Genomic DNA, 21,927 nt, shown 5'->3' on the forward strand with positions numbered 1-21,927 from the left:
CACGGCGGTGCGCATCTCACTGATACAATGTATACATATATATGGTAATAGATGTATTTTTCTCTATTTCCTCAGATGTGGCGAACCTCGGTGACAGCCTCGCCGGGCTCGCAGTATACTCCACCAATGAGTCTGATGCTTACGTCACGTTAAAAGACACAGTATGTATATTTTCTTCGGAGGTGCGGGATAAGCTGATGCTTGAATATTGTGTAACCGCACATACATTATTCTCTAGTATGCTTCTATTAATGGAACTGGGTTTTTGTGTATGGATGCATAAGGGAGATGGAATAATACCAATACAGCGCCACCTATTGGAAGGCAGCATTCCTTCAAGCCAAAGTCAGACTCTTTATACAAGCCTTGTAACAATGACTGGGAATTAAAAGCAAAGACAGACTCCATGTACAGACGGCTGTTTCAGGGTATTTGCCCTTTATCAATGTACAGTAGGAGTCTGGCTTTGCTGGTGAGAGAACTGGGATGCGGGTCAGAAATGCTATCTTTTCTCTTTAGGGAGAGCACCTAGACGGTGAGCGAGGAGGCTCAAGGCCATGCACGCTCCTCTGGGTTATATGCAAATAAGAGAGATGGAATAATACCTCCACAGTGCCACCTATTGGAAGGCAGCATTCCTTCAAGCCAAAGTTAGACTCTTTATACAAACCTTGTAACAATAAGTGGGAATTAAAAGTAAAGCCAGGCTCCTACTGTACACTGATGAAGGACAAATACCCTGAAACAGCTGTCTGTACATGGAGTCTGGCTGTGCTTTTAATTCCCAGTCATTGTTACAAGGCTTGTATAAAGAGTCTAACTTTGGCTTGAAGGAATGCTGCCTTCCAATAGGTGGCACTGTGGGTAATATGCAAATAAGGGAGATGGAAATACCTCTAGAGGAGCATAAATGGCATTATAAGTCTCCTCACTCACTGTCTAGGAGCTCTCCCTAAGGAGAAAAGAGCGTTTCTGACCCCCTGTGTATGGATGGACGCGGTAAGCTCCCCTGTGTTAGGGATGGTTTTAAACTAGCACCAATCATGAGGATCGGCACTTATTTTCCCAACTTTTTTACATTGCCCTGATTAACGATGAGCGATTGTTCATGCAATCGTTCGTTCCCCATAGAGATTCGCCACTATCGGCAGCACGTAACAACCTCACATGGGTAGATGTGCTGCTGGCGTCAGGGATTTATTTTATTTTTTTCAGCTGTGCAAAAATTGTGCTCAGCCCGTCCGTTGGCAGATCTAGTGCAGCTTTACACGGCCTGATGACTCGTTGGTATTGGATTTTTGGCCCATGTAATATTGCTATTAGAACATGATGGCACCTGCAAATCCAGGCATTATCTGCTGATATGCCACTGGTAATTTTCCTATGATTTCTCCATAGTCTTAGGCCTCATGTCCACGGGGAAAATCAGATCCGCTGCAGATTCTACATGTAGAATCTGCAGCGGGTCCCTCCTGCCCCGCGGACATGAGCGCTGAAAATAGCAATTTAAAAGAATTTACCCATCCGTAGCAGGCGGGGAAAGCCTTCTCTTCCTCACGGCCGGATCTTCTTTTTCGGCCGGCGGATGAATTCATCACGTCGCCGACGTGCCGCGCGCATGCGCCGGGCACATCCGCCGAGCCGAAGCAAGAAAGATCCGGCCGTGAGGAAGAGAAGACCTTCCCCGCCCGCGCCGGATGAGTAAATTCTTTTAAATTCCTATTTTAGGTCTCCCGCGGATCCGGACGGCTTCCATAGGCTTCAGTAGAAGCCCGCGGGAGCCGTCCCCGCTGGAGACCCGCACGAAAATGGAGCATGGTCCAGATTTTTTCATGCTCCATTTTTTTAAAAATCCCTTTTATTGACCATCCGCGGGTATTTATCTACCCCGCGGGTGGTCAATGCATCCCTATGGGGTGCGGATCCGCGGGCAGAAGAAGAGTTAAAATCTGCTGCGGATTTTAATTCTTATTTTGCCCGTGGACATGAGCCCTTAAGGCCTCATATCCATGGGGAAAATGGAATTTAAAAATCTGCATGTGATCCGTGCCCATAGGGAATCATTGGACACCCGCAGGTAGTTAAATACCTGCGGATGTCATTATTCCTGTCAGGCACGGATCTGCTTGCGGGAAAAAAAATGGACATGCTTTATTTTCGTACGGGTCTCCCGCGGGGACGGCTCCCGCAGGCTTCTATTGAGGCCTATGGAAGCCGTCCGGATCCACGGGAGACCCGTACCTGAATTAAACTCGCCTGCTCCGGACGATGCGGATCTTCCTTCCTTCGCGGCCGGATCTGCTTTCTTCGACCTGGCGGATGTGCTCGGCACACCGCCGGTGTGCCGAGCACATCTGCCGTGTCGAAGAAAGAAGATCCGGCCGCGAAGGAAGGAAGATCCGCATCGTCCGGAGCAGGTGAGTTTATTCTGATTTTTAGGCCTCATGTCCGCGGGGTAGGAGGGACCCGCTACAGATTCTACATGAATCCGGGCCTAAATCCTTTTCTCTGATTTTCGTTGGCAGACTAAGCACCCACCCTCTTTTTTTGTTTTTTTCAGGGGAAGCGGCTATTTCTCTGTTCTGAGATTCCCCCTTCACTACTTGGTGTAGTTCTATTATGTTACATATTCAGTTGGCCTTTTGGCTTTTTCCTCTCCTACTTCTGTACAAACTGATGTGGCGATGTGGCTACAGGAAGGGTATGGCTGGTAGGAAGAGTCAGCACTTCCTTTGCTTAGTGTCCGCTATACCCAAGGACTTCGCTGTGCTCCCAATGAATAGGATTTTGCAGGGAGCAACAAAAAAATCCAGTTTTTGCTGCTCTATGGGGTTGGCACAATACCGGGCGCTGCGTTATAGGAATTATACTGTAATGTATGGTGGGTATTTGAACAAGGGGTGACGATTAGAGATGAGCAAGCATACTCAATAAGGCAAACTACTCGATCGAGTAGTGCTTTATTCGAGTACATGCCCGCTCTTCTCTAAAGATTCGGGTGCCGGTGGGGAGTGGCGGGGGAGAGCGGGGAGGAACGAAGGGGAGATCTCTCACGCCCCCCGCTCCCCCTGCTTACCGCCGCAACTCACCTGTCACCCGCGCCGGCAGCCGAATCTTTAGAGACGAGCGGGCAGGTACTCGAATAAGGCACGAGTAGTTTGCCTTATCGAGTATGCTCGCTCATCTCTAGTGACGATTCTTATGGAGCGTATGTATTATTACTCCTCCTGTATGTGGCAGAGCAGTCGTGTAATGGCATAAGACAGCCGGTTACAAGCTGCGGGGTCCAGCAGATTATAGCGATGCGCAAATAAGAAAAAAACCTAAATGCAGTTTTCATGCAGATTCCGTTCTGACGTCTTCTCTCCATTTAGGAGCAGTATGAAACAGAGGACTTTGTGATTAAACCCACCGACAACCTGCTGGTGTGTGGGAGGGCCGAGAAGGACCACTGTAACCTGGAGATTCACGGTGAGCGTCTGACCTGTTCGTAGCCTCGGGATCTCTTCACACCGCTGGATTTCATGCAGCGCAAGAAATCTACAACAAAATCTGCCATAAGTTCCAGGACTTTTGAGAATTTGTCCGGATTTTTTGGTCACTTCCTCCATGCAAAAAACTGAACGCCGGATTGGTCCGTGTATACGGGCATTCATTCACTTATGGCCTGCTTACTGTCCCTGAAGATGGGCGGCCCGGAACGATCCTCCGCTCCACTGCTCCTGCTTTCAGTTAGCGATGCTCCTTCTATGTAAAAACACAAGAAGGATTACCGCCAGGCCGACTAGTCGGGCGTCTGACAGGTCGTCCCATGTGAAAAGGCTCTAAGTGTCTGAAGCGTATAGGCAGAGTCCGTGTTGGCACGGTCTATCAGTAAAAAAGTTCTTTTAATTGTAACGGGCATTGGGTGCTGGAGTTCACCTGCTTCACTGATTACCTGCAACGCCCGGGGATTCTTCTATATGTAGGTGGAGGATCCACAGTTTTGGTTTGGATCCTCAGCAGATTTCAGTGTTCTTCCAGCATCTGTGTCAGTTCAAAATACAAGCAATTCTTTTATTGATATAGTAGTCAAAAAATGAGCATGCGTAGACCGTGCCAACACTAACTGTGCCTATACCTTTCAGGCGTTCACTCCTTAGGCCTCCCTTACACGCTCGCGAGAGGAGGACATGATTGCGCTCTGAATGGAGCCCAATCACGTACTCGGGCGAGTGGATCCACGCTCCTTAGGCCTCCTTCACACGGGCGACAAAGTCGCAATGCTACAGATCGCATGTATGTGAAGCCCATGCTTTCCTATGGGCTCCTTCACACATGAGATGTTTTGTAGCATGCTACAAAACGACACACAAACCTCGCAGGTCCAGCGATATACTCGCGAGGTTTTGCAGCCCATGTTTCCCTATAGAGCCTTCCTCTCTGTTGCATCGCATCACACAAAAACGTGGTTTGCATGCGATGCAACTTTGACAGTAGCAAATGCTACTGTCAAAGCTATAATCTAAGCCCTAAAAACCCAAAAACACACATACATCACCTTAGACGAGCTGTCAGCCCAGCCGCAGCTTCTCCCCAGGCCCCGGCACTGATCTTCTCTTTTGGCCGGGGATTCAAAAATCCATGCCTCCTGGAAGTGCTGGCTGTGATTGGCTGACACTTAGCCAATCCTAGCAAGCGCTCAATGAATGGCAGTGATTGAACCAATCACAGCCATTCTTCGAGCACTGGCTGTGATTGGCTGACACTAACCGCTTCCAGGGACTTTTTCAATCCCCGGCCAGAAGATGAAGATCAATGCCGGACCTGGGGAGAAGCTGCGGTGGCGCCTCGGACAGCGAGGAAGAGGTGATGTATACTTTTTTTTTTTTTTTTTTTTCTCCTTTAGTTACACCTTATTTATAGGGTGGGGCATATTTCAAGCCCCCCCCCCTTCCGAAAATCCTTGCATGTGATGCTACAAAGTCGCGTGATTTTGTAGCGCTACAAAGTCGCGGTATTGCTGCGAGAAAATCGCTGTGATTTTCTTGCAGCGATGTGGTGTCGCCCATGTGAAGGAGGCTTTACTGAACTTTGCCCCGCTGCCGGCCATGTTCACATCGGCGCAGGACACACCCACCCATGTTTGAACAGTCTAATGAGTAGACTGGGCAGCCTACTTAGTCGCCGGTGTTAGTAGAAATTGTGTAATTACGAGGGCAATTTCTGGCGTACCCCCATAGACTCCTGTTGAGCCTCGGGTGCGACATGCGCACAAAAATAGAGTAGGTTGCGTATTTTCGTTGAGACAGGCCGCATAAAATCGACCAATGTGAGTGAACCTCTTGAAACCTATGGGTTTTAATGGTTGCGGTTCCCACGGACAAATTTTTTTTTTTTACATTTTATTTTTTTTCCTTTGGCGCACAAAAACACTTATGTGAAGGAGCCTTTAATTGCAGATTTTGGTGGGGGTGGAATTCACGCAGCACATCAGCTACATGTGAACGCTCCTTTATGCAAACTTTTTTTGTGGTTTTTGGATACATCGGGACTAGAGATGAGCGAGCGTACTCGGTTCGGGTGTTTTTGCACTCGGACACCGCTTATTCCGAGTAACTGACTACTCGGACGAAAAGATTCGGGGGGGCGCCGGGGGTGAGTGGGGGGGGGGGCAGTGCTCTCCCCCCACTCACCCCCGGCGCCCCCCCGAATCTTTTCATCCGAGTAGTCAGTTACTCGGAATAAGCGGTGTCCGAGTGCAAAAACCCCCGAACCGAGTACGCTCGCTCATCTCTAATTGGGACTCCTTTATCGAAAAGGTCTATAAGGATGATACTTTTGAACTGCTGTGGTATAAGGGAAGCGGGGCTCGGATCGGTCGCTGTGGGCAATAGACTGTTTTTAGAAATGAAGCCCATCCAGTAATTCGAAAGCCAAAGTTGCCCCCGGTGTGCCTGTGAATCGGAGATCGTACCGATCGACGCGCACTTCACTTGGTTTTCCATGGTTGTCAGAAGGATATGGCGGCCTTATGGGTGTCCTCCGCGGGAGGCTAACAGTGGCTTGTTAAAGGGACGGCGATCATTTGAATGGCTGCTTGAAATGGTCAATTTCGCAATCACAGAAGAAATTATTGTGGGCATTTACACGGGCCGAAACATCTTGTCCAACGACTGGTTAGCAAGTGTGATGTTTGTAGGCGACCGTGCATTTAAAAGTTCGCCTGGCATGTTGTATTTTGGGTTAATTTCCCCTTTTTACCAGTTCTGTCGCTGATGATGGATTAGCGCTTTTATTATGCATTTAATGAACCTAACTTGTTGTCTGTCGTTGTGATCCCCGCAGTGTATAACCACGAGGAGGAGTCCTTCTATGTACATCACGATATTCTCTTACCCGCATACCCTCTGTGTGCCGAGTGGCTGAACTTTGACCCAAGTCCTGAAGAGTCTACAGGTGAAGTATGGTAAAGCCGTTAACCCGTGCTCTCTGAAGGAGCTCTAGGATTTGGATAAGCACTACAGCCTCTTTGTTGCATGCCATGTGCAGCGCCATGCATTGTGTAGTGGTTGTGCCTGGTATTGCAGCTCATCACATGATTGGGGCTGAACTGCAAAAAGGTCATGGGACCAATAAATGTGACATCGCAGGCAGAAGAAGCCGTGGCTCTCACCAGAGCGCTGTGGCCTCTTCAAACCGCACCAGTCGGATGTTCAAGTCCTGGAAAACCAGTTTAACTCTTGAAAGACCTATGACTGATATACTTCTAGATCGCAAGGGCTTGTATGAAGCAGGAGCCAAGCTTGCATCCTACTGGAGGACCGTGCTCTCCTATCTGTGCCATTAACCCTTTCCAATCCACTGTCTGATGTCTGAAGACATTCTGATTGAAGGCTGTACAGCTCCGATGTTGGAAAACGTCCGCCAGGGTATTCTTACTGTAGATTACTGGCCGCTCTGTTGTCTGGGGCCTCTCCAGCATGTCGCATACCGCAGTACTAGCTCTAGCCAACAGATGGCGCTATTGTGTAAGGGCAGAAAGAGAAAGCCCCCTAGAAAACCCTGAATTCAAAACTGGATTGCAAAGGGTAAAGAGGAATGGAATCACTGCTGTGCGTGTGTGACCAGCAGCTCCATTCCCCACTACATACACAAAATGTGGCCACTTATCTTGAAATGTGAAATTGGGGGGGAGGGTCTCGGCGATCAGAAAACCACTTTAAGAACTGCAATATATTGTTCAGGGGATCAGATGATCAGAAGTTTCCTAGAAGGGCTTTAAATAAATGTATATGCGCAATACAAATAATTTAATATTAGAAAAAGAATACAATTTAATGTTCAAAAATGCTCCTTTTTCAGTTTTCATGTAGAAAATGTTTTTTTTTATATTTTATAATGTTTATATTTGGAATCCCTGTAATTCTACCGACCCCTAGAATAAAGTTAACACCATATTTACTCTTCCTTGAAAACATAAAAGCAAGAGACCTGCCCCCCCCCCCCAAAAAAAAAAGGGAAATTGCAAATTAAAAAAAAAAACTTTTTTTTTGTCACTGCCACTTTTTAATAACCTTTTCATAAGCGTATATACAGCTATGCTGATGGAAATCAGTTCTAGCTCTTGGAACTCATGGGGATAGAAAACCGAAAAGCGTCTGGCCATTAATGTGTTAATAGACTGAGATCCTGAGTGCGGACCTCCTTTATAGTCATTTGGGTCAAGTATGAAGTGGAACATTTAAAGAGGCTTCTGAAACCTCCTGCGATCGGCTGCTCTTCGCCAGGAAAGCCATACTGACAGTATCACATGGCGGCTGCTTAAATGTCGGGCCCTCTCCGCCGCGCTCGCAGCCCGGGTCCTCTGTAGCCAGAGCCAGATTAGACAGTCAGGATTCTGAGAAAGTGGGTAGTACACTAATGCCGGCCATATGGGCAGTCACCCAGCTTTCCTGTGATCAGATAGAACGGAGACGCCATTACTGGGTAAAAGTCATCAATCAGCACGCTAAGTAACGACCGTACCGTATTGTACTAACGGTATAATGAGCCCCGCGGGGCGGGACGCAATAGACGGTCAGCGTTCATTATTAGCTGTAAAGCCTTTATTCCCCCCTGTGGGTTTGTGAAGCTCTTATTGCGTCGGCGCTGGCCCGCGGTCGGCGCTGTTTTATGGCTCGCTCTCACAGCACGGTTATAACGTCTTCGGGGCTTGTTCACGCGGGGGGCATCACGCCGCTGCTACTTAACGACAGCAAATCATTCTAGCTGTAATGGACGTTTATAGGGAGTTTAATGAAAGTCTCCCAGATGTGATTTGTGGCGTTCGTTCAGTGGAATGTAATATATCATTGGGGGGGGGGGGGGGGGGCACACGGGACCTCTGGAAACCAAAAGTGTGTAATCCTATATATACAGCGCAAAATCTGTCTACAAATCCACACTATCGCTCTTATTTGAGTGAAACTTTGCGTCAGCGTTCGTCAGCACCCGGCGACGAATACTGGCGGAATTAAAAATCGAAAACTCGCCAACTTCCCCTGTAATTTGTTGTTGCAGATAGCAGCCAATCACAGCTCAGCTTTCATTTCTTATACTCCTGAGGTAAAATGAAAGCTGCGCTGTGATTGGTTGCTACTCCTTATACTGCTGAGGTAAAACGAAAGCTGTGCTGTGATTGGTTGCTACTCCTTATACTGCTGAGGTAAAATGAAAGCTGCGCTGTAATTCGTTGCTACTCCTTATACTGCTGAGGTAAAACGAAAGCTGCGCTGTGATTGGTTGCTAATCCTTATACTGCCGAGGTAAAACGAAAGCTGTGCTGTGATTGGTTGCTAATCCTTATACTGCCGAGGTAAAACGAAAGCTGTGCTGTGATTGGTTGCTACTCCTTATACTGCTGAGGTAAAATGAAAGCTGCGCTGTGATTGGTTGCTACTTCTACTGCTGAGGTAACATGAAAGCTGCTCTGTGATTGATTGCTATGGGCAACACAGATTGTCTTTCGGATATCTTTCATAACAGTGCGGCGCTCGGCTCGTTTTTGTGTCCTGCTTTGTATATTCCAGGACTGATATTCATAAAATCTTATATACAAAAGCCAAGATCTGTTCTGGTCCGATTTGTGTCAAATTTTGTACGAGCGAGGTGAGAATAAAACCGTGTTTTTCGACCTTCCCTATGGAAAGTCTCTCGAGTTCTTTAAGGCCCTAAAATGCGCAGTTTTTGCGAAAAATTGGTTTTGCTTAAGATGTTAAAATTCAATCACGAGAATCGGTTATTATGTAGAAAAAGACCTGTGAAAGCCCAATTTTCATTAACCAATCCCTGCGCTTTATGGCCCCGTGTATATCGCACGGGTAGATCGCCTAGTTATATATATCGTTATAGTTAGAGATGAGTGAACGTACTCGTTTAGGGCGATTTCGCACTCGAGCGCCGCTTTTTTCGAGTAACGGACTACTCGGGCGAAAAGATTCGGGGGGGGGGGGGCCGGGGGTGAGCGGGGGGTTGCAGAGAGGATAGAGGTTCGGGGGGAGAGAGAGCTCCCCCCTGTTGCCCACTGCTACCCCCCCTCACTCCACCACGCCGCCCCCTAAATCTTTTCGCCCGAGTAGTCAGTTGCTCGAAAAAAGCGGTGCTTGATTGCGAAATCGCCCTAAACGAGTACGTTCGCTCATCTCTAATTATAGTAGATCTTACACTGTAAATATGTCGTGTGTATAATATATAAATTGTGAATTTCCATTAATCTGCAGTTTCATAAACCAAAAAGTCCGGTTTATAAAAATGTCTATATTATTGTTAGTACGTATATAAATAATAGCAATCTAGACAAATCTGATTTAATTTAATCAAGTTGCAGATGAATGTAATTTCCGTATTTTGCTCGTTAGAGTAGCGCTAGAAGGTCCCCGTTAAACAGTCCCATTCTCACTGTTCTTCTCCAGGCAACTACGTAGCTGTGGGTAACATGACCCCCGTCATCGACGTCTGGGACCTGGATCTGGTCGACTGCCTGGAACCCGTTTTTTCCCTTGGAAGCAAACAAATGAAAAAGAAGAAAAAGAAAGGAAAGAAGGTAATTTGTGTGCGGGGGTCCCGGCCCCGATTATAACCCAGTGAGGACCAGTTTCCCAGTTTCATCTCGTGGTTAATGGAACTGGGAGGCAGAATGGCTAGTAAATACCGATGTGGTTACCGCAGGTGATGGGGAACAGCTTGAAGGCAAATGTTGGGATAGTTTGTGTGTTGGGGGTGTTGGGGGGAGCCTTATAGAACGGTGTGTTTGGGAGGGACGCACAGCAGTGCAGATATGGATATTCACATATATACTGGTATTGGCTTTATATTCTATACACATACATGGCCATTTTTATTAGAGACCCCCATCTAGTAGCGCGTGGGAACACTTTGACCTACCGAACTGCAACAATTCTTCACAGCATAGATGAATCTGACCAGGTGATGTTTTTACTGGTCACTAATACAACTTTTGCGCTCTTTTACCCACTGGAGTCTAATGGCGCTGGTACTAGTAATGCGCTGGTACTAGTTGTCTGCTGTGATAGCCCATCATTGCTAAAGAATGACAAGGTGTCTGTTTGCACACGTTACATCTTGGCAGCTATGAGATTTGTGACATGTTGCCAAGGGATTAACCCCTTAGTGACCAAGCCTGTTTGCGCCTTAGTGACGGAGCCAAATTTTGAAAATCTGACATGTGTCACTTAACGTAGCATAACTCCGTAAAGGCTTTACATATCCAAGTGGACTTTTGGGGACTATTTCCATCTCCCCTCATGGATCGGATCCGTGAGGGGAGATGAAACTTTACTACCTAAAACTTTTTACAAACTTTTCCATGATCGCCGCTATCTGTAGATAGCCAGGTGCCAGGAGATTTTAAATCTCCCGGGCGATCCGGGCTTCTGCGCATGCGCCGCCATTTTTCCTTGGCAGTGGCAGATCGCCGCGGGACATCTCGGAGGACGGGGGTGAGTATTTTCACCTCCCCTCATGGATCGGATCCATGAGGGGAGGTGAAACTTTTTTACTTTTTTGAACTTTTTCGTGATTGCTGTTTACCACCGGTAAACGGCGATCACGGAAGGGGGGACGTTGTTGTACCTACCATTTAGGGGCACCCACTGACTAATGGAGCAGTGGTTTAAGCAGTGTGTGTGATTGCTACTCCAAGTCTTTGGAGCGGACTGATCCTAAACCTAAAGATTTACTTTGTTTTTCCTCCCAGGGTGCCTCGTCACAGGGGACTCAGGAAGGCCATTCGGATGCCGTCCTGGATCTTTCGTGGAATAAACAAATACGGTAAGTAGGCTTTTATGTTTGTGCTTTAGTCTTGCAGCTGCACGATTAAGGCCCAATGTCCACGGGCGAATTTGCTTTGCGGAATCTGTGCCGAAGATCCGCGAATCAAGCTGCCCATAGGATACATGGGCCATCCGCAAATGGATTAAAGCATGCGGATTCGTTTTGCAGACCTTTTTTGGTCGCAGCATGCTCCATTTTTGTGTGGTTCCTGTACGGCCGGCTTCCATTGAAGTCAATGGAATCTGTCTGAACCATGGCACACCTCAGCTGACACTGCGGACCCCACGGGAAAGCGGAAGATTTAAAACAAAACTGTACTGCGTATGTCCGGCGGCGAGCCCTGAAGACCATGCACAGTACAGCGAACCCAGAAGTGGAGAGGTCCATACGGATGCTGCCAGAATAGTACAGGTACACAGGGCTCACCAGGCACGGGCAGGGCTGGAGTCTGTGCAGAAATAGAGGTAATGTACGGGAAGTATCCCGTAGGCCTTACATACAATCTAATAGTAGTAATCTGCTTTTAGGATAGCAGTGCTCCCTCATACTACCGGACCCCTGTATGTTCTGACCACCCCTGTATCCGTCTTCAGAATGAAGAATGGGTATAATGGCAGAGAAGCAGGAGAGCCTCTGAGCGGACAGCTGTGCCCATCATAAACCATGAAGCCTTCGATATCCTGACCTCCTTCACTCCCACTACAGATGTCCTTCTCCCCGGCCCGTCGTTGGACATATGCATTACATTACACGATGGTGGTGGAATTGTGTGTTGTAATGCAGTCCAGCTCACCTTCCTGGAAATGTTTACTGTAAATAGTTGTTTTCTCGCCTTGCATTGTTCCGTTTGATCTCACATATATGAATTGGCATTGTTTACTGAAATACACGCTTTGTCAAAAACAATCGGCCCCTAGAAGAAGTTGTCATCTTGCTGCAAAACCCGGCATACAGTTCCATCTCAGACAGATCTGTAAATGATGAGAGTTGTGGTGATTAGATGAACGGTCACCTGAGGCCCTAAAACTGGTTCCCCCCTTGGCCTATAAGAGGCTCTCGGAGGCTCCTTGTGTGTAGTGACCTCTTCTTCCGCTTGTGTAGAGCTTGTTGACCATTACACGCCTCTACAACGCGGAGAAGTAGTTTCCGACCATTACTAGCATCTAAGAGGGGGCGCATTATTGGGATGTGAGAAGCTTGGTACTAGAGCCTCTAAGCCTGCCAGTATCACATCTTGTATCCAAGCTAGAGGTGGTACAACTGGATACTAGAGCCTCTATGCCCGTCCGTATCACATCTTGTATCCAAGCTAGAGGCGGTACAACAGGGTACTAGAGCCTCCATGTCCCCTGGTATCACATCTTGTATCCAAGCTACAGGTGGTCCAACAAGGTACTAAAGCCTCTGACCCTCGGTATCACATCTTGTATCCAAGCTAGAGGCGGTACAACAGGGTACTAGAGCCTCCATGCCGCCCGTATCACATCTTGTATCCAAGCTGGAGGTGGTACAACAGGGTACTAGAGCCTCCATGCCTGCCTGTATCACATCTTGTATCCAAGCTAGAGGCGGTACAACAGGGTACTAGAGCCTCCATGCCTGGCCGTATCACGTCTTGTAGCCTAGCTAGAGGCGGTACAACAGGGTACTAGAGCCTCTATGCCCGTCCGTATCACCTCTTGTAGCCTAGCTAGAGGTGGTCGGTACAACAGGGTACTAGAGCCTCCATGCCTGTATCACATAATGCATCCAAGCTAGAGGCGGTACAACAGGGTACTAGAGACTCCATGCCCGCCAGTATCACATCTTGTATCTAAGCTAGAGGTGGTACAACAGGGTACTAGAGCCTCCATGCTCGCCCGTATCACATCTTGTATCGAAGCTAGAGGGGATACAACAGGGCACTAGAGCCTCTATGCCTGCCTATATCACATCTTGTATCCAAGCTAGAGGCGGTACAACAGGGTACTAGAGCCTCCATTCAGTTTTCCACAATAAATTCTCCTTTTGTTCTGATATTGTAATCTCTTAGTTATATAAACGTTAGAATCCAATGTAACTTTCTCTGTGGGATTGTGACAACTCCTTCTAGAGGATTGTGAACGCAGCCCTGTAGATCTTAAAAAAGGTTATTCGGAGACCCTTACCCAATCCATTTTGGGTCCAGTAGTGTCCGGCACCACCTCCTCTGGACTGGGTCACATTATATAAACCTTTCTTTATCCGTGATGTCATCAGAGGGGCTGGCTGGCGGCTTTTTAGTAACTAAGCCGGCCTCTTTCTCTGTCATGGCCAATATGGAGACGGCCTCACCAAGTTACTGAAATAAGCCAGTCAGCCATCCCCCTCTGATGGCCTCATTGAGAATGAGCGGTCCATATCACATGACCCAGTGGAGGTGCCAACACCACTGGACCCTAACCCAATTGGGGTCGATATTACTCTCTGGTTAACCCCTTCCCGACGTGTGCCGTGAATGTATCGGTGTTATTGTATAAAGTGGGCTTGGGAGTTGTCTGCTCTTTATATGGCAGATGTCTGAAACCCACAACCAGCAACCAGCATCGGAGAGAACTCCGTGGCCGCTGGTCCTACAACTCTGCCCGTCCATCCCCTGTCTGTTAGAGAGCACTATGGGGAAGAATATGTGGTTTTATTTTAAAGGGGTCGTCAAAGATGTCAGACAGCAGCTTTCCTAATTCTATTAAAACTATAAAAATATATTAAAACTGCTTTAATATAAAAGAAACTTGCATTTGCTTACATTTCTTCTTTTCTCCGACAGCAACGTCCTGGCCAGTGCCTCAGCCGATAATACAGTATTACTGTGGGACATGACCGTAGGTAAACCAGCTGCCAGCCTTTCCATGCACACAGACAAGGTAACGCACCCTGCGCTCTAATGTGTCTTATCATTCTATTGGATGCTGAAAATTTGCAAAGAACAGCCATATGAGATTACAGTTCATCATTCACAATTGGTGATGGTCACAGCTCACCTCCTTCCCCCTCCCTGCACAATGACCTCTGCACAGGTCATATACCATGCCCCCATGTGCTTCAGCACTCACACACAGTTAGTATCTGCAAACAAATGCATCATGTTTTTTATTTGTACTAACCGCATACAAATGCAAGGTTCTTAGCAAGGTGTCTATAGAGCATTGAATGGCTGTGATTGGTTCATCAAGTGCTGCAGTGATTGGCTGAGCCTGCAGCGCTTGAGAACCAATCACAACCAGGGCTTCCTGGAGGTGGGGATTTTGAACCTCCAAACCAGGAAGCGCTTACTGAAAACTGCAAGCAAGTCTACTGCCAAGGAGACGCGCGGCGGAGCTCAAAGTGCCTGTTAGGTAATATGTTGGGTTTTTGCGATGCTTACCTTCGGGGTAGGGCTTATATTTCAAATACTCCTGAAAATCACAACAAAAGAGCACTAAAAAGACTTTGTAGCGACACAAAATCGCGATATTAAAACAAGAAAATGCAGCGGTATCGCACAAATGCGAAATTGCTGCAATTTTTCTCACGGTGATATCTGTCGCCCATGTGAAAGAGGCCTTAAAAATGACCTTTTGGCTCTTTTTTGTCTTTTTCTATTTTAGCGAATATTTTCAGTGCTTATAAAAATAATGCTGGAGAATATTATGTTTAAAAAAAAAAGTGAAAAAATAAAATGCTGTCCCTCTGTTGTTCCTCCTGGAAATGTGAATGAATGAACCACTTTCCATTTGTTAATGAAATGTGTCCCCTACACTTACTGACATTGCCCAGTCATTGCTCACTGTGTAGGGAGAGAAGTAGTGCCCAGCTGTCAAGTAATTCAAACATTTCCTGGAGGAATTAAAGAGGAACGGCACTAAGCCGAAAAAGCCTTCAGAATTGTTATGGGGAACGTTAAGTACTTACTAACAGGCTCCTCTTTAAGCAACTGTATCTCCAAACTTCACCTGCTTTCTTTCTGTGCTGCGTTATTGCTCCATCTTTAGACCATCCGCCTTGTTCCTGCAGGTCCAGACATTGCAGTTCCATCCATTTGAGCCACAGACGCTTATATCCGGATCGTTTGATAAGTGAGTACATCCTCCTTCCAGTATCGTACATCGGCTGACAGCAGCCGTTTAACCCCTTTAGTGGCATGCCCGGAAAATCTCCGGGGCTTGCTGCACTGACCATGCAGTTAAACCCTGCAAGATTTCCGTGGACAGCTCTAGTGCTGAAATGGTGGCCAGGACAGTTATTGTGCCACTGTACACGTTCAACACTTCAAATTACCTCAGGAAAATCTCCGGGGCTTGCTGCGCTGACATGGTAATAATAAACCTGCCACTGAAGGGGTTAAAGGAGCACTGAGCAACTAGATTTTAAATGGCATTTGGACAAGTGATGTCGGCTTATTGGACATCAACAATCATTAACCCACTAAGGACGGGGGGGGGGGGGGGGGGGGGGAGAGAGAGATCGAGATCTCCCCTCCGTTCCTCCCCGCTCTCCCCCACCGCTCCCCACCCGCCGAATCTTTGCTCCCGAGCGGCCAGGTACTCGCTAAGAGCAATGCTCGCTCATCTCTAGTCATAGCATTGTATTATACCGCGATCTGTCTGGCATTCTATCAAGCCACACCACAGAAATAGCTTGATAAGCCATCTGCCCTGGGGGCTTTTGCTCGTCCTAGTGATCAGGCAAATGAATGTTCATGCCCTGATTAACCCATTGCAATCCAATTTTGGATTTAGGGTTTCCTAGGGGGTTTTCTCTTTCTGCCATTATACAACAGTACCATCTGCTGGCTAGAGCCAGTACTGCAGTATGTGACATGCTGGAGAGGCCCCCGACAACAGAGCGGCCAGTAATGTACAGTAAGAATACCCTGCTGGACGTCTTCCGACATCGGAGCTGTAGAGCCTTCAATCAGAATGTCTTTAGACGTCAGACAGTGGATTGGAAAGGGTTAAAGGCCCTTAAAGACAATGTCACTGGCTGAAGCCAACAGAGCTGAGTGCATGGCCCTACAGCCACAGCCTCACTGACTCCATGGTCATTTTGACCTTTTAAGAGCAAGAATGAGCAGTTGGGACCTCCCACTTGACACACAATCAGAAGCTTGACCTAAGAAGAGCCCGTCCGGATGAAGGGAATGAAGTAGATGGGAGGGGGAGGTAGTCCTCATGGCCGCAGCTGCTGAGCTATGCAGCCGGCCCTGTTGGCTTTATGCAGTGACAGGTCCTCTTTAGGTAATGAAACTTTGTAAAACATGATGTCGTCCTCTGTTTCCCATTAGCGTGCTGCCAGTCTCGGGACGCCTCATATTATAACCGCGCTCTGCCTAGTAGTTCCGTTCAAGAAAATATTATAATTGGCTTAAGAAGCTATTCTGTAACGTCACGGTAATTGCTTCGTTCCAGGCACATTCTGATTACAGGAGTCCAACTTCTGGGAAGTTTCCGACCCCCTTATCTGTCAGCAGGGGCTGATTTTAGAGCTAGAGGTCTATTAGCAGACGGCACTGTGCCCGTTAATGAGAACCTGCTCCGTATTTATGACTTATGGGCTTTATTGTACTAAACGGATTGTAATTTACTAGGAGACATCTGATGGGCTGTCCCCCAGCTTTCCTGGACCCCTGAGTGGTAAAGCAGCCTAGTTATTGAATATTGTATCCATCATTCTCAGATCAAGATAGAACTAGGAAGATTTGACACTCGCATCCACAGTGACGGATATACACTGACTGGCCGCTTTGTTAGAGACCCCAATCTAGTTGGGAGTTGGACCTCCATTTGTCCTTCAGAACCGCAGCCTATCCTCCTTGAGGAGCCATGGCGTGCCAAGGAAGCTTCCCCACGCCATTATTTCGCCTCTACTTCTGACATTTCAGAGGAAGAGTTCATTGACTCATGTGGCTTGCGCCAAATTCTGGTTTCACACAGGCAAAGACGGGCTGTGAATTGCTGCCCGATATCGCCCTCGCCATCCATGTGAAAACAGCCTTGCATCACTGCAGGGCTGGAGGGTATCCTGCCGCGGCTATCACAGAGGATCACACCGGCCCCGTTGAAAACAATGGGCGATATCGTAGAAAGAACGTGCTGAGATGTGTTTCCCGCATCTCGCAACCTGCAAATCTCATGCTTTTTTTTTTTTTGAGTGTGTTCAGAAATGTTAGTTGAATCTCCAGAGTTGTATTTGCCTGCTGTTCATCAGACTGCACTGCCTGTTCATCAGAGTGATTCCTGACATCCTCCCCTGACCCCTTTAGCTGTTTACATCCCCAGGATCTCTTATCGCTGGATGGTTTTCCTCGATCGCATCATTCTCGGTATACTCTCCACACTGTTGAGTGAGGAGACGCCACAAGGTTGGCAGTGATATCCCGACCCCGTCTAGTCTAGCGCCGATGACCCGGCCTCGTTGGAAGTGGGGCAGATCGGAAGCCCCATCCTGAAACAACCATTATAAAATGGCCATTCAGTGTCTCATCAGCCGGGCAAATAGAAGAGTTGTGTAGTTTAGGAAATACATATTAAGGCTAAGTACACACTTGCTGTGCGCTCGAGTGGCTCAGGTGCGACTCACCGATACACTGACTTCCGCACGTTGATGTGCATTTGCCTATCCTCATTCCTGTCCGTGATATGCGCAAGAATAGGACATATGATGCGTGAAGATTATTTGAAGAGGTGAGTGTATTCAGTACCCTCAGAACTCTCTGCATTAGATGGACAGCCCATTGATTTAATTGGGGAGTATGCAATACATTATTTATCCTGTGGCGGCGCTGTAAGGGAACTAAACCCTTACTAGATTACAACCGATCGCCGGAGGTCCATGCAGGGTGACACTCAGCTTATTGTTGGGGGACTCTTTTCATAGAAAGGGGCTGTCAGAAGTCGACCACTCTAACAGCTCGATGATGTCTCGGGTCTCAGTAATTTAGTCCAAGTTCATGTCTCCAGCTTCATGTTTGTCAATGATAACCAAAGGCAAAACCGCCGCCAGTCCAGTAAAATGCTACAAAAATACCGTCGGCCATCTGTCGGGCCGAATGAACCTTGAAGCCGGTTCTATCATCCGCCTCTTTGTCACAGAGTGCATGGATTAATGTGGCCGGCGGTGCACCGGGGACGCCATCTAACTCGGCAGCAGATGGCCGTGTGGTGGTGGTTTTAGAGCATTTATCTTCTGCGGCTGAACCCCCGGTGGGTTGTGAATTTTAGTTTTTGATGAGCGCTGTAATAAATCACGTTGTGTTGCGGTCCCCCGGCGCCTGGATTTGGGAGGCATCTTGTCTGAAGTGCGTTTACACTTCTAGTCCATTATCTTTTGATGTCTGCTGCTCAGACGAACTTGAAGAAGAAGCTTAAATCTTTAAGGATTTTCAATTCTGGGATGAGTCGTCTTTCGCCAGAGCCCTTTTGTTTTTATCCCCTGATGTTCTAAAGTGGTCTGGGTATGAGAAGCGTCTGCTTGTGTGAGTTCTGCTTCCTCTCTCCATGTTGCTGGGGAGTTTTTTTTAAAGTTGCAAAAAGTGCCATATATATGTTCTCCATTTTTACTTAGAGATCATTCCAATCATTCTAACGACTTGTCTATCTCACTTAAGGTGGATTCAGACGACCATATATCGGCCCGGTTTTCACGCCCAGCCGATATACATCGTCTCTCTCTGCAGGGGGGGGGTGGAAGAGCCAGGAGCAGGAACTAAGCTCCCGCCCCTTCTCTGCCTCCTCTCCGCCCCTCTGCACTATTTGCAATGAGGAGAGGCGGGACGGGGCTAATTCCCGTGATTTAGCCCCGCCCCCGCCCCGCCTCCTTTCATTGCAAATAGTGGAGAGGGGGCGGGAGCTCAGTTCCTGCTCCTGGCTCTTCTATTACCCCCCCCCCCCTCTCCCCTGCAGATGAGGACACCGTATATCGGCTCGGCGTGACAACCGAGCCGATATACGCTCATCTGAATCCAGCCTAAGGCTCATTCACACAGGCATATGCAGTTTGGGGCCATAAAAAATTGTCACATTTTACAGTTTTGGGCCCACCCCTCTTCTCTTACATCTGTGTGTCGTCCGTTTTTCACACAAGCAAAAATAAGCAAAAGACCCAATTCAGTTCAGGTTTTTTTTTTTTCTGTTTCTTTTCATAGTCTCCTGGCCACATGCGTTAGGAAAAAAAAACTCTCTGTGCACACATGTAACATCTCTAATACTGACTTTTTTTTTTATTTTTTAAGGCAGTTTTTGCTTCATTACTGGTCTGAGAAAACCGCGTCTTTGTTCCCGCGATTTTTGAGCGTCGGCTAAAAAAATCAGGAAAGTCAATAGGACTTTCTAATGTTAAAATCGTGTTGCGATGCAATAAAAAGGAAGCCACATAGGGAAACATGGGAGATGAAATGAAATAAAAATCGCGCATCGCATTAAGATAAAGCAGCCATGTTTTGTTTTTTTTTGTTTTTTTTCCCGCTCAACATCGCATCAGTGAAAACATCACAGATAGGAAGAAAATCATTGTAAATAATTGGTTTCATAATCTTCTTTTTTTACGGACTCTCGCCCGTGTGAAACCGCCTTATCTCCTCCAGCAAATAGCCGACTTGTGTCCGTCATGTAATACTATATTTCGTGACTGTCTTATGTCTGCCAGAGTAGGAGCGACTTATACGGGAAGCTTGGGGCACAGGGACAAGAGTTTGTCTTCAGGAGACGGCCACTTTAAACGCCCAAATTCTGGAGGACCCAGCCTTGTAGTGCTGCTTTTCTCCTCTGGTGGTGCTGTAGGGAAATTGCTTGGTGCATAAAGCAGCTGATCAGAGCGGTTCCAGCAGCCGGGTTCAGGCTGTTTAGATCATTGGGAGGGTTTCTTGCACTATTAAAAAAAATTTTTATACTAACTTTTTCATGGCCTTCACTTTTAGGTCTGTAATATTATATGACTGCAGGAATCCCAAGGAAAACCACAGAACATGGAGATTTAGCGGACAAGTTGAGAGGGTCACATGGAACCATTTTTCACCCAGAAACTTTTTAGTAAGTATTTTGAAGGGGTTGTAATAATGTAGTCATAGTATTTCACGTGGGCCTCATCTCACGGTAGCAAGGTTATTGCTGTTTGACATTGAAAAGGTTTGCAGCGCCACCCTTGTCTGTGGTCTACATATGACATTGCAGCTCAGCCACATTCAGGGGGGGATGAGCTGCAACTCCTGACAGATCCCTTGGACAAGGGTGGCGCTATTTCTGGTGCTTAAAAACTGGACTTTTTTTTTTTTTTTTTCCAAATAGTGTGAGCTCTTTACAAAATCTCAACTACATTGTGGAATAACCTAGGATCCCACTACCTTGTACTAGTGTATAACTTGCTGTGCAGGCAGCCTTGATTCCCGCTAGGCTACAACCACTCTTGATTGTGCAATGTCTGCAGAAAATTCATGGATTTGCACAAACGTTTGCTTGATGTTAAAGTTGCCTACAACTTTTTTCCTCTATAGGTAAACATTAAGTAATTACAAAAATTCCAATCAGGGTGTTTTTCTTTATCCCAACCAGCCGCTATGGAGCCTCAAATGAGGGAACAGCAAGCCTAATCCTCTGCTTTTCCGTGCCCCCCCCCCCCCCCAGCTTAGCATGCGCACCCACTTTGATGCCAGGAATTGGGCGCAAGGCTCCCCAACAATCAGAATCCTCTGCAGTAGAGATGAGAGAATACTAGCACTGCACCCCTGTCGGCTGTGGCCCCCAAGGTCATGGCCGAGCATTTGATTATATAACTTTCATAGGAAAATTGATAAATTAAAGGCAGAAAAGTGTCTAAAAAGATTTAACGGATAAACGGAAGGAAAGTGTGTACCAATATCGCTTAATAATGGGAAAACACTGGATAAAACTGCCATGGAAAAGGACTTTGATTTCAGTTGACAGTAAGCAACCAGTGTCAGGCAGCTGCTGCCAAGGCAAATGGGATCATGTGGTGCATCAATACAGATATAAGGGCACATAATGAGAAAATTGTGGGCCATTTACAAATAGCTTCACACCAGAATAGAAAAGGCACAAATCTTGGTTCAAGTCCTACCTGTGCAAAAAATTAACCCTTTTTTTCAGTTTTCTGCCACTCCTGTGTGTTAAAGTGGGTGTGGCTAGTTGAGAGGGGACGTGGCTTCCCTGCACCTACATGTATTGTAGATGGCTTAAGGCAAGGCAAGCTGCCAATACGCCCTTTTGACAATCCTAGGCAAGAATTGATTTCTGAAGAGCCCCATCATGATGTGGCTGGACGGTCAATAATGCCAGGTTCAGTGTCGTCTTCTCGCTTCCGTGTCGTCTTCTCGCTTCCGTGTCGTCTTCCTCTGTAGAGAGATTAGAAGTCTCTTTGCTCTAATGTAAAGATCAATAATTAGTTTACTAATTGATCACCTACCCTTCTATCTGCTGTAGGCCAGCACGGAGGATGGCTTCGTGTACTGTCTAGATGCCCGCTCGGACAAGCCTCTCTTCACGTTGAAGGCTCACGATGGGGAAGTGTCTGGTATGTATCTCCCATTGTGGTTTGGAAGAGTCTAGAAGAAACGGACATTTCTCCTCTTTTTGTCAAAAAAACCCCCAAAACACGAACTTTGTA

At 47.1% G+C, this 21,927-nt stretch overlaps 1 protein-coding gene across 1 annotated transcript in view; it reads left to right on the forward strand.

The window, feature by feature from the left end:
- The window catches only part of PWP1 (PWP1 homolog, endonuclein), a 35,698-nt gene that overhangs the window by 9,394 nt on the left and 4,377 nt on the right, over positions 1-21,927 (forward strand). Inside the window, exons 4-12 of the mRNA XM_066590503.1 lie at positions 76-161; positions 3,375-3,471; positions 6,328-6,438; positions 9,933-10,063; positions 11,237-11,310; positions 14,099-14,195; positions 15,325-15,386; positions 20,225-20,336; positions 21,744-21,834. Coding sequence (XP_066446600.1) covers positions 76-161; positions 3,375-3,471; positions 6,328-6,438; positions 9,933-10,063; positions 11,237-11,310; positions 14,099-14,195; positions 15,325-15,386; positions 20,225-20,336; positions 21,744-21,834 — 861 coding nt within the window. The remainder of the gene's footprint in view (positions 1-75; positions 162-3,374; positions 3,472-6,327; positions 6,439-9,932; positions 10,064-11,236; positions 11,311-14,098; positions 14,196-15,324; positions 15,387-20,224; positions 20,337-21,743; positions 21,835-21,927) is intronic.

This window comes from Eleutherodactylus coqui, chromosome 2, assembly GCF_035609145.1.
Source record: "Eleutherodactylus coqui strain aEleCoq1 chromosome 2, aEleCoq1.hap1, whole genome shotgun sequence".
NCBI lineage: Eukaryota > Metazoa > Chordata > Amphibia > Anura > Eleutherodactylidae > Eleutherodactylus > Eleutherodactylus coqui.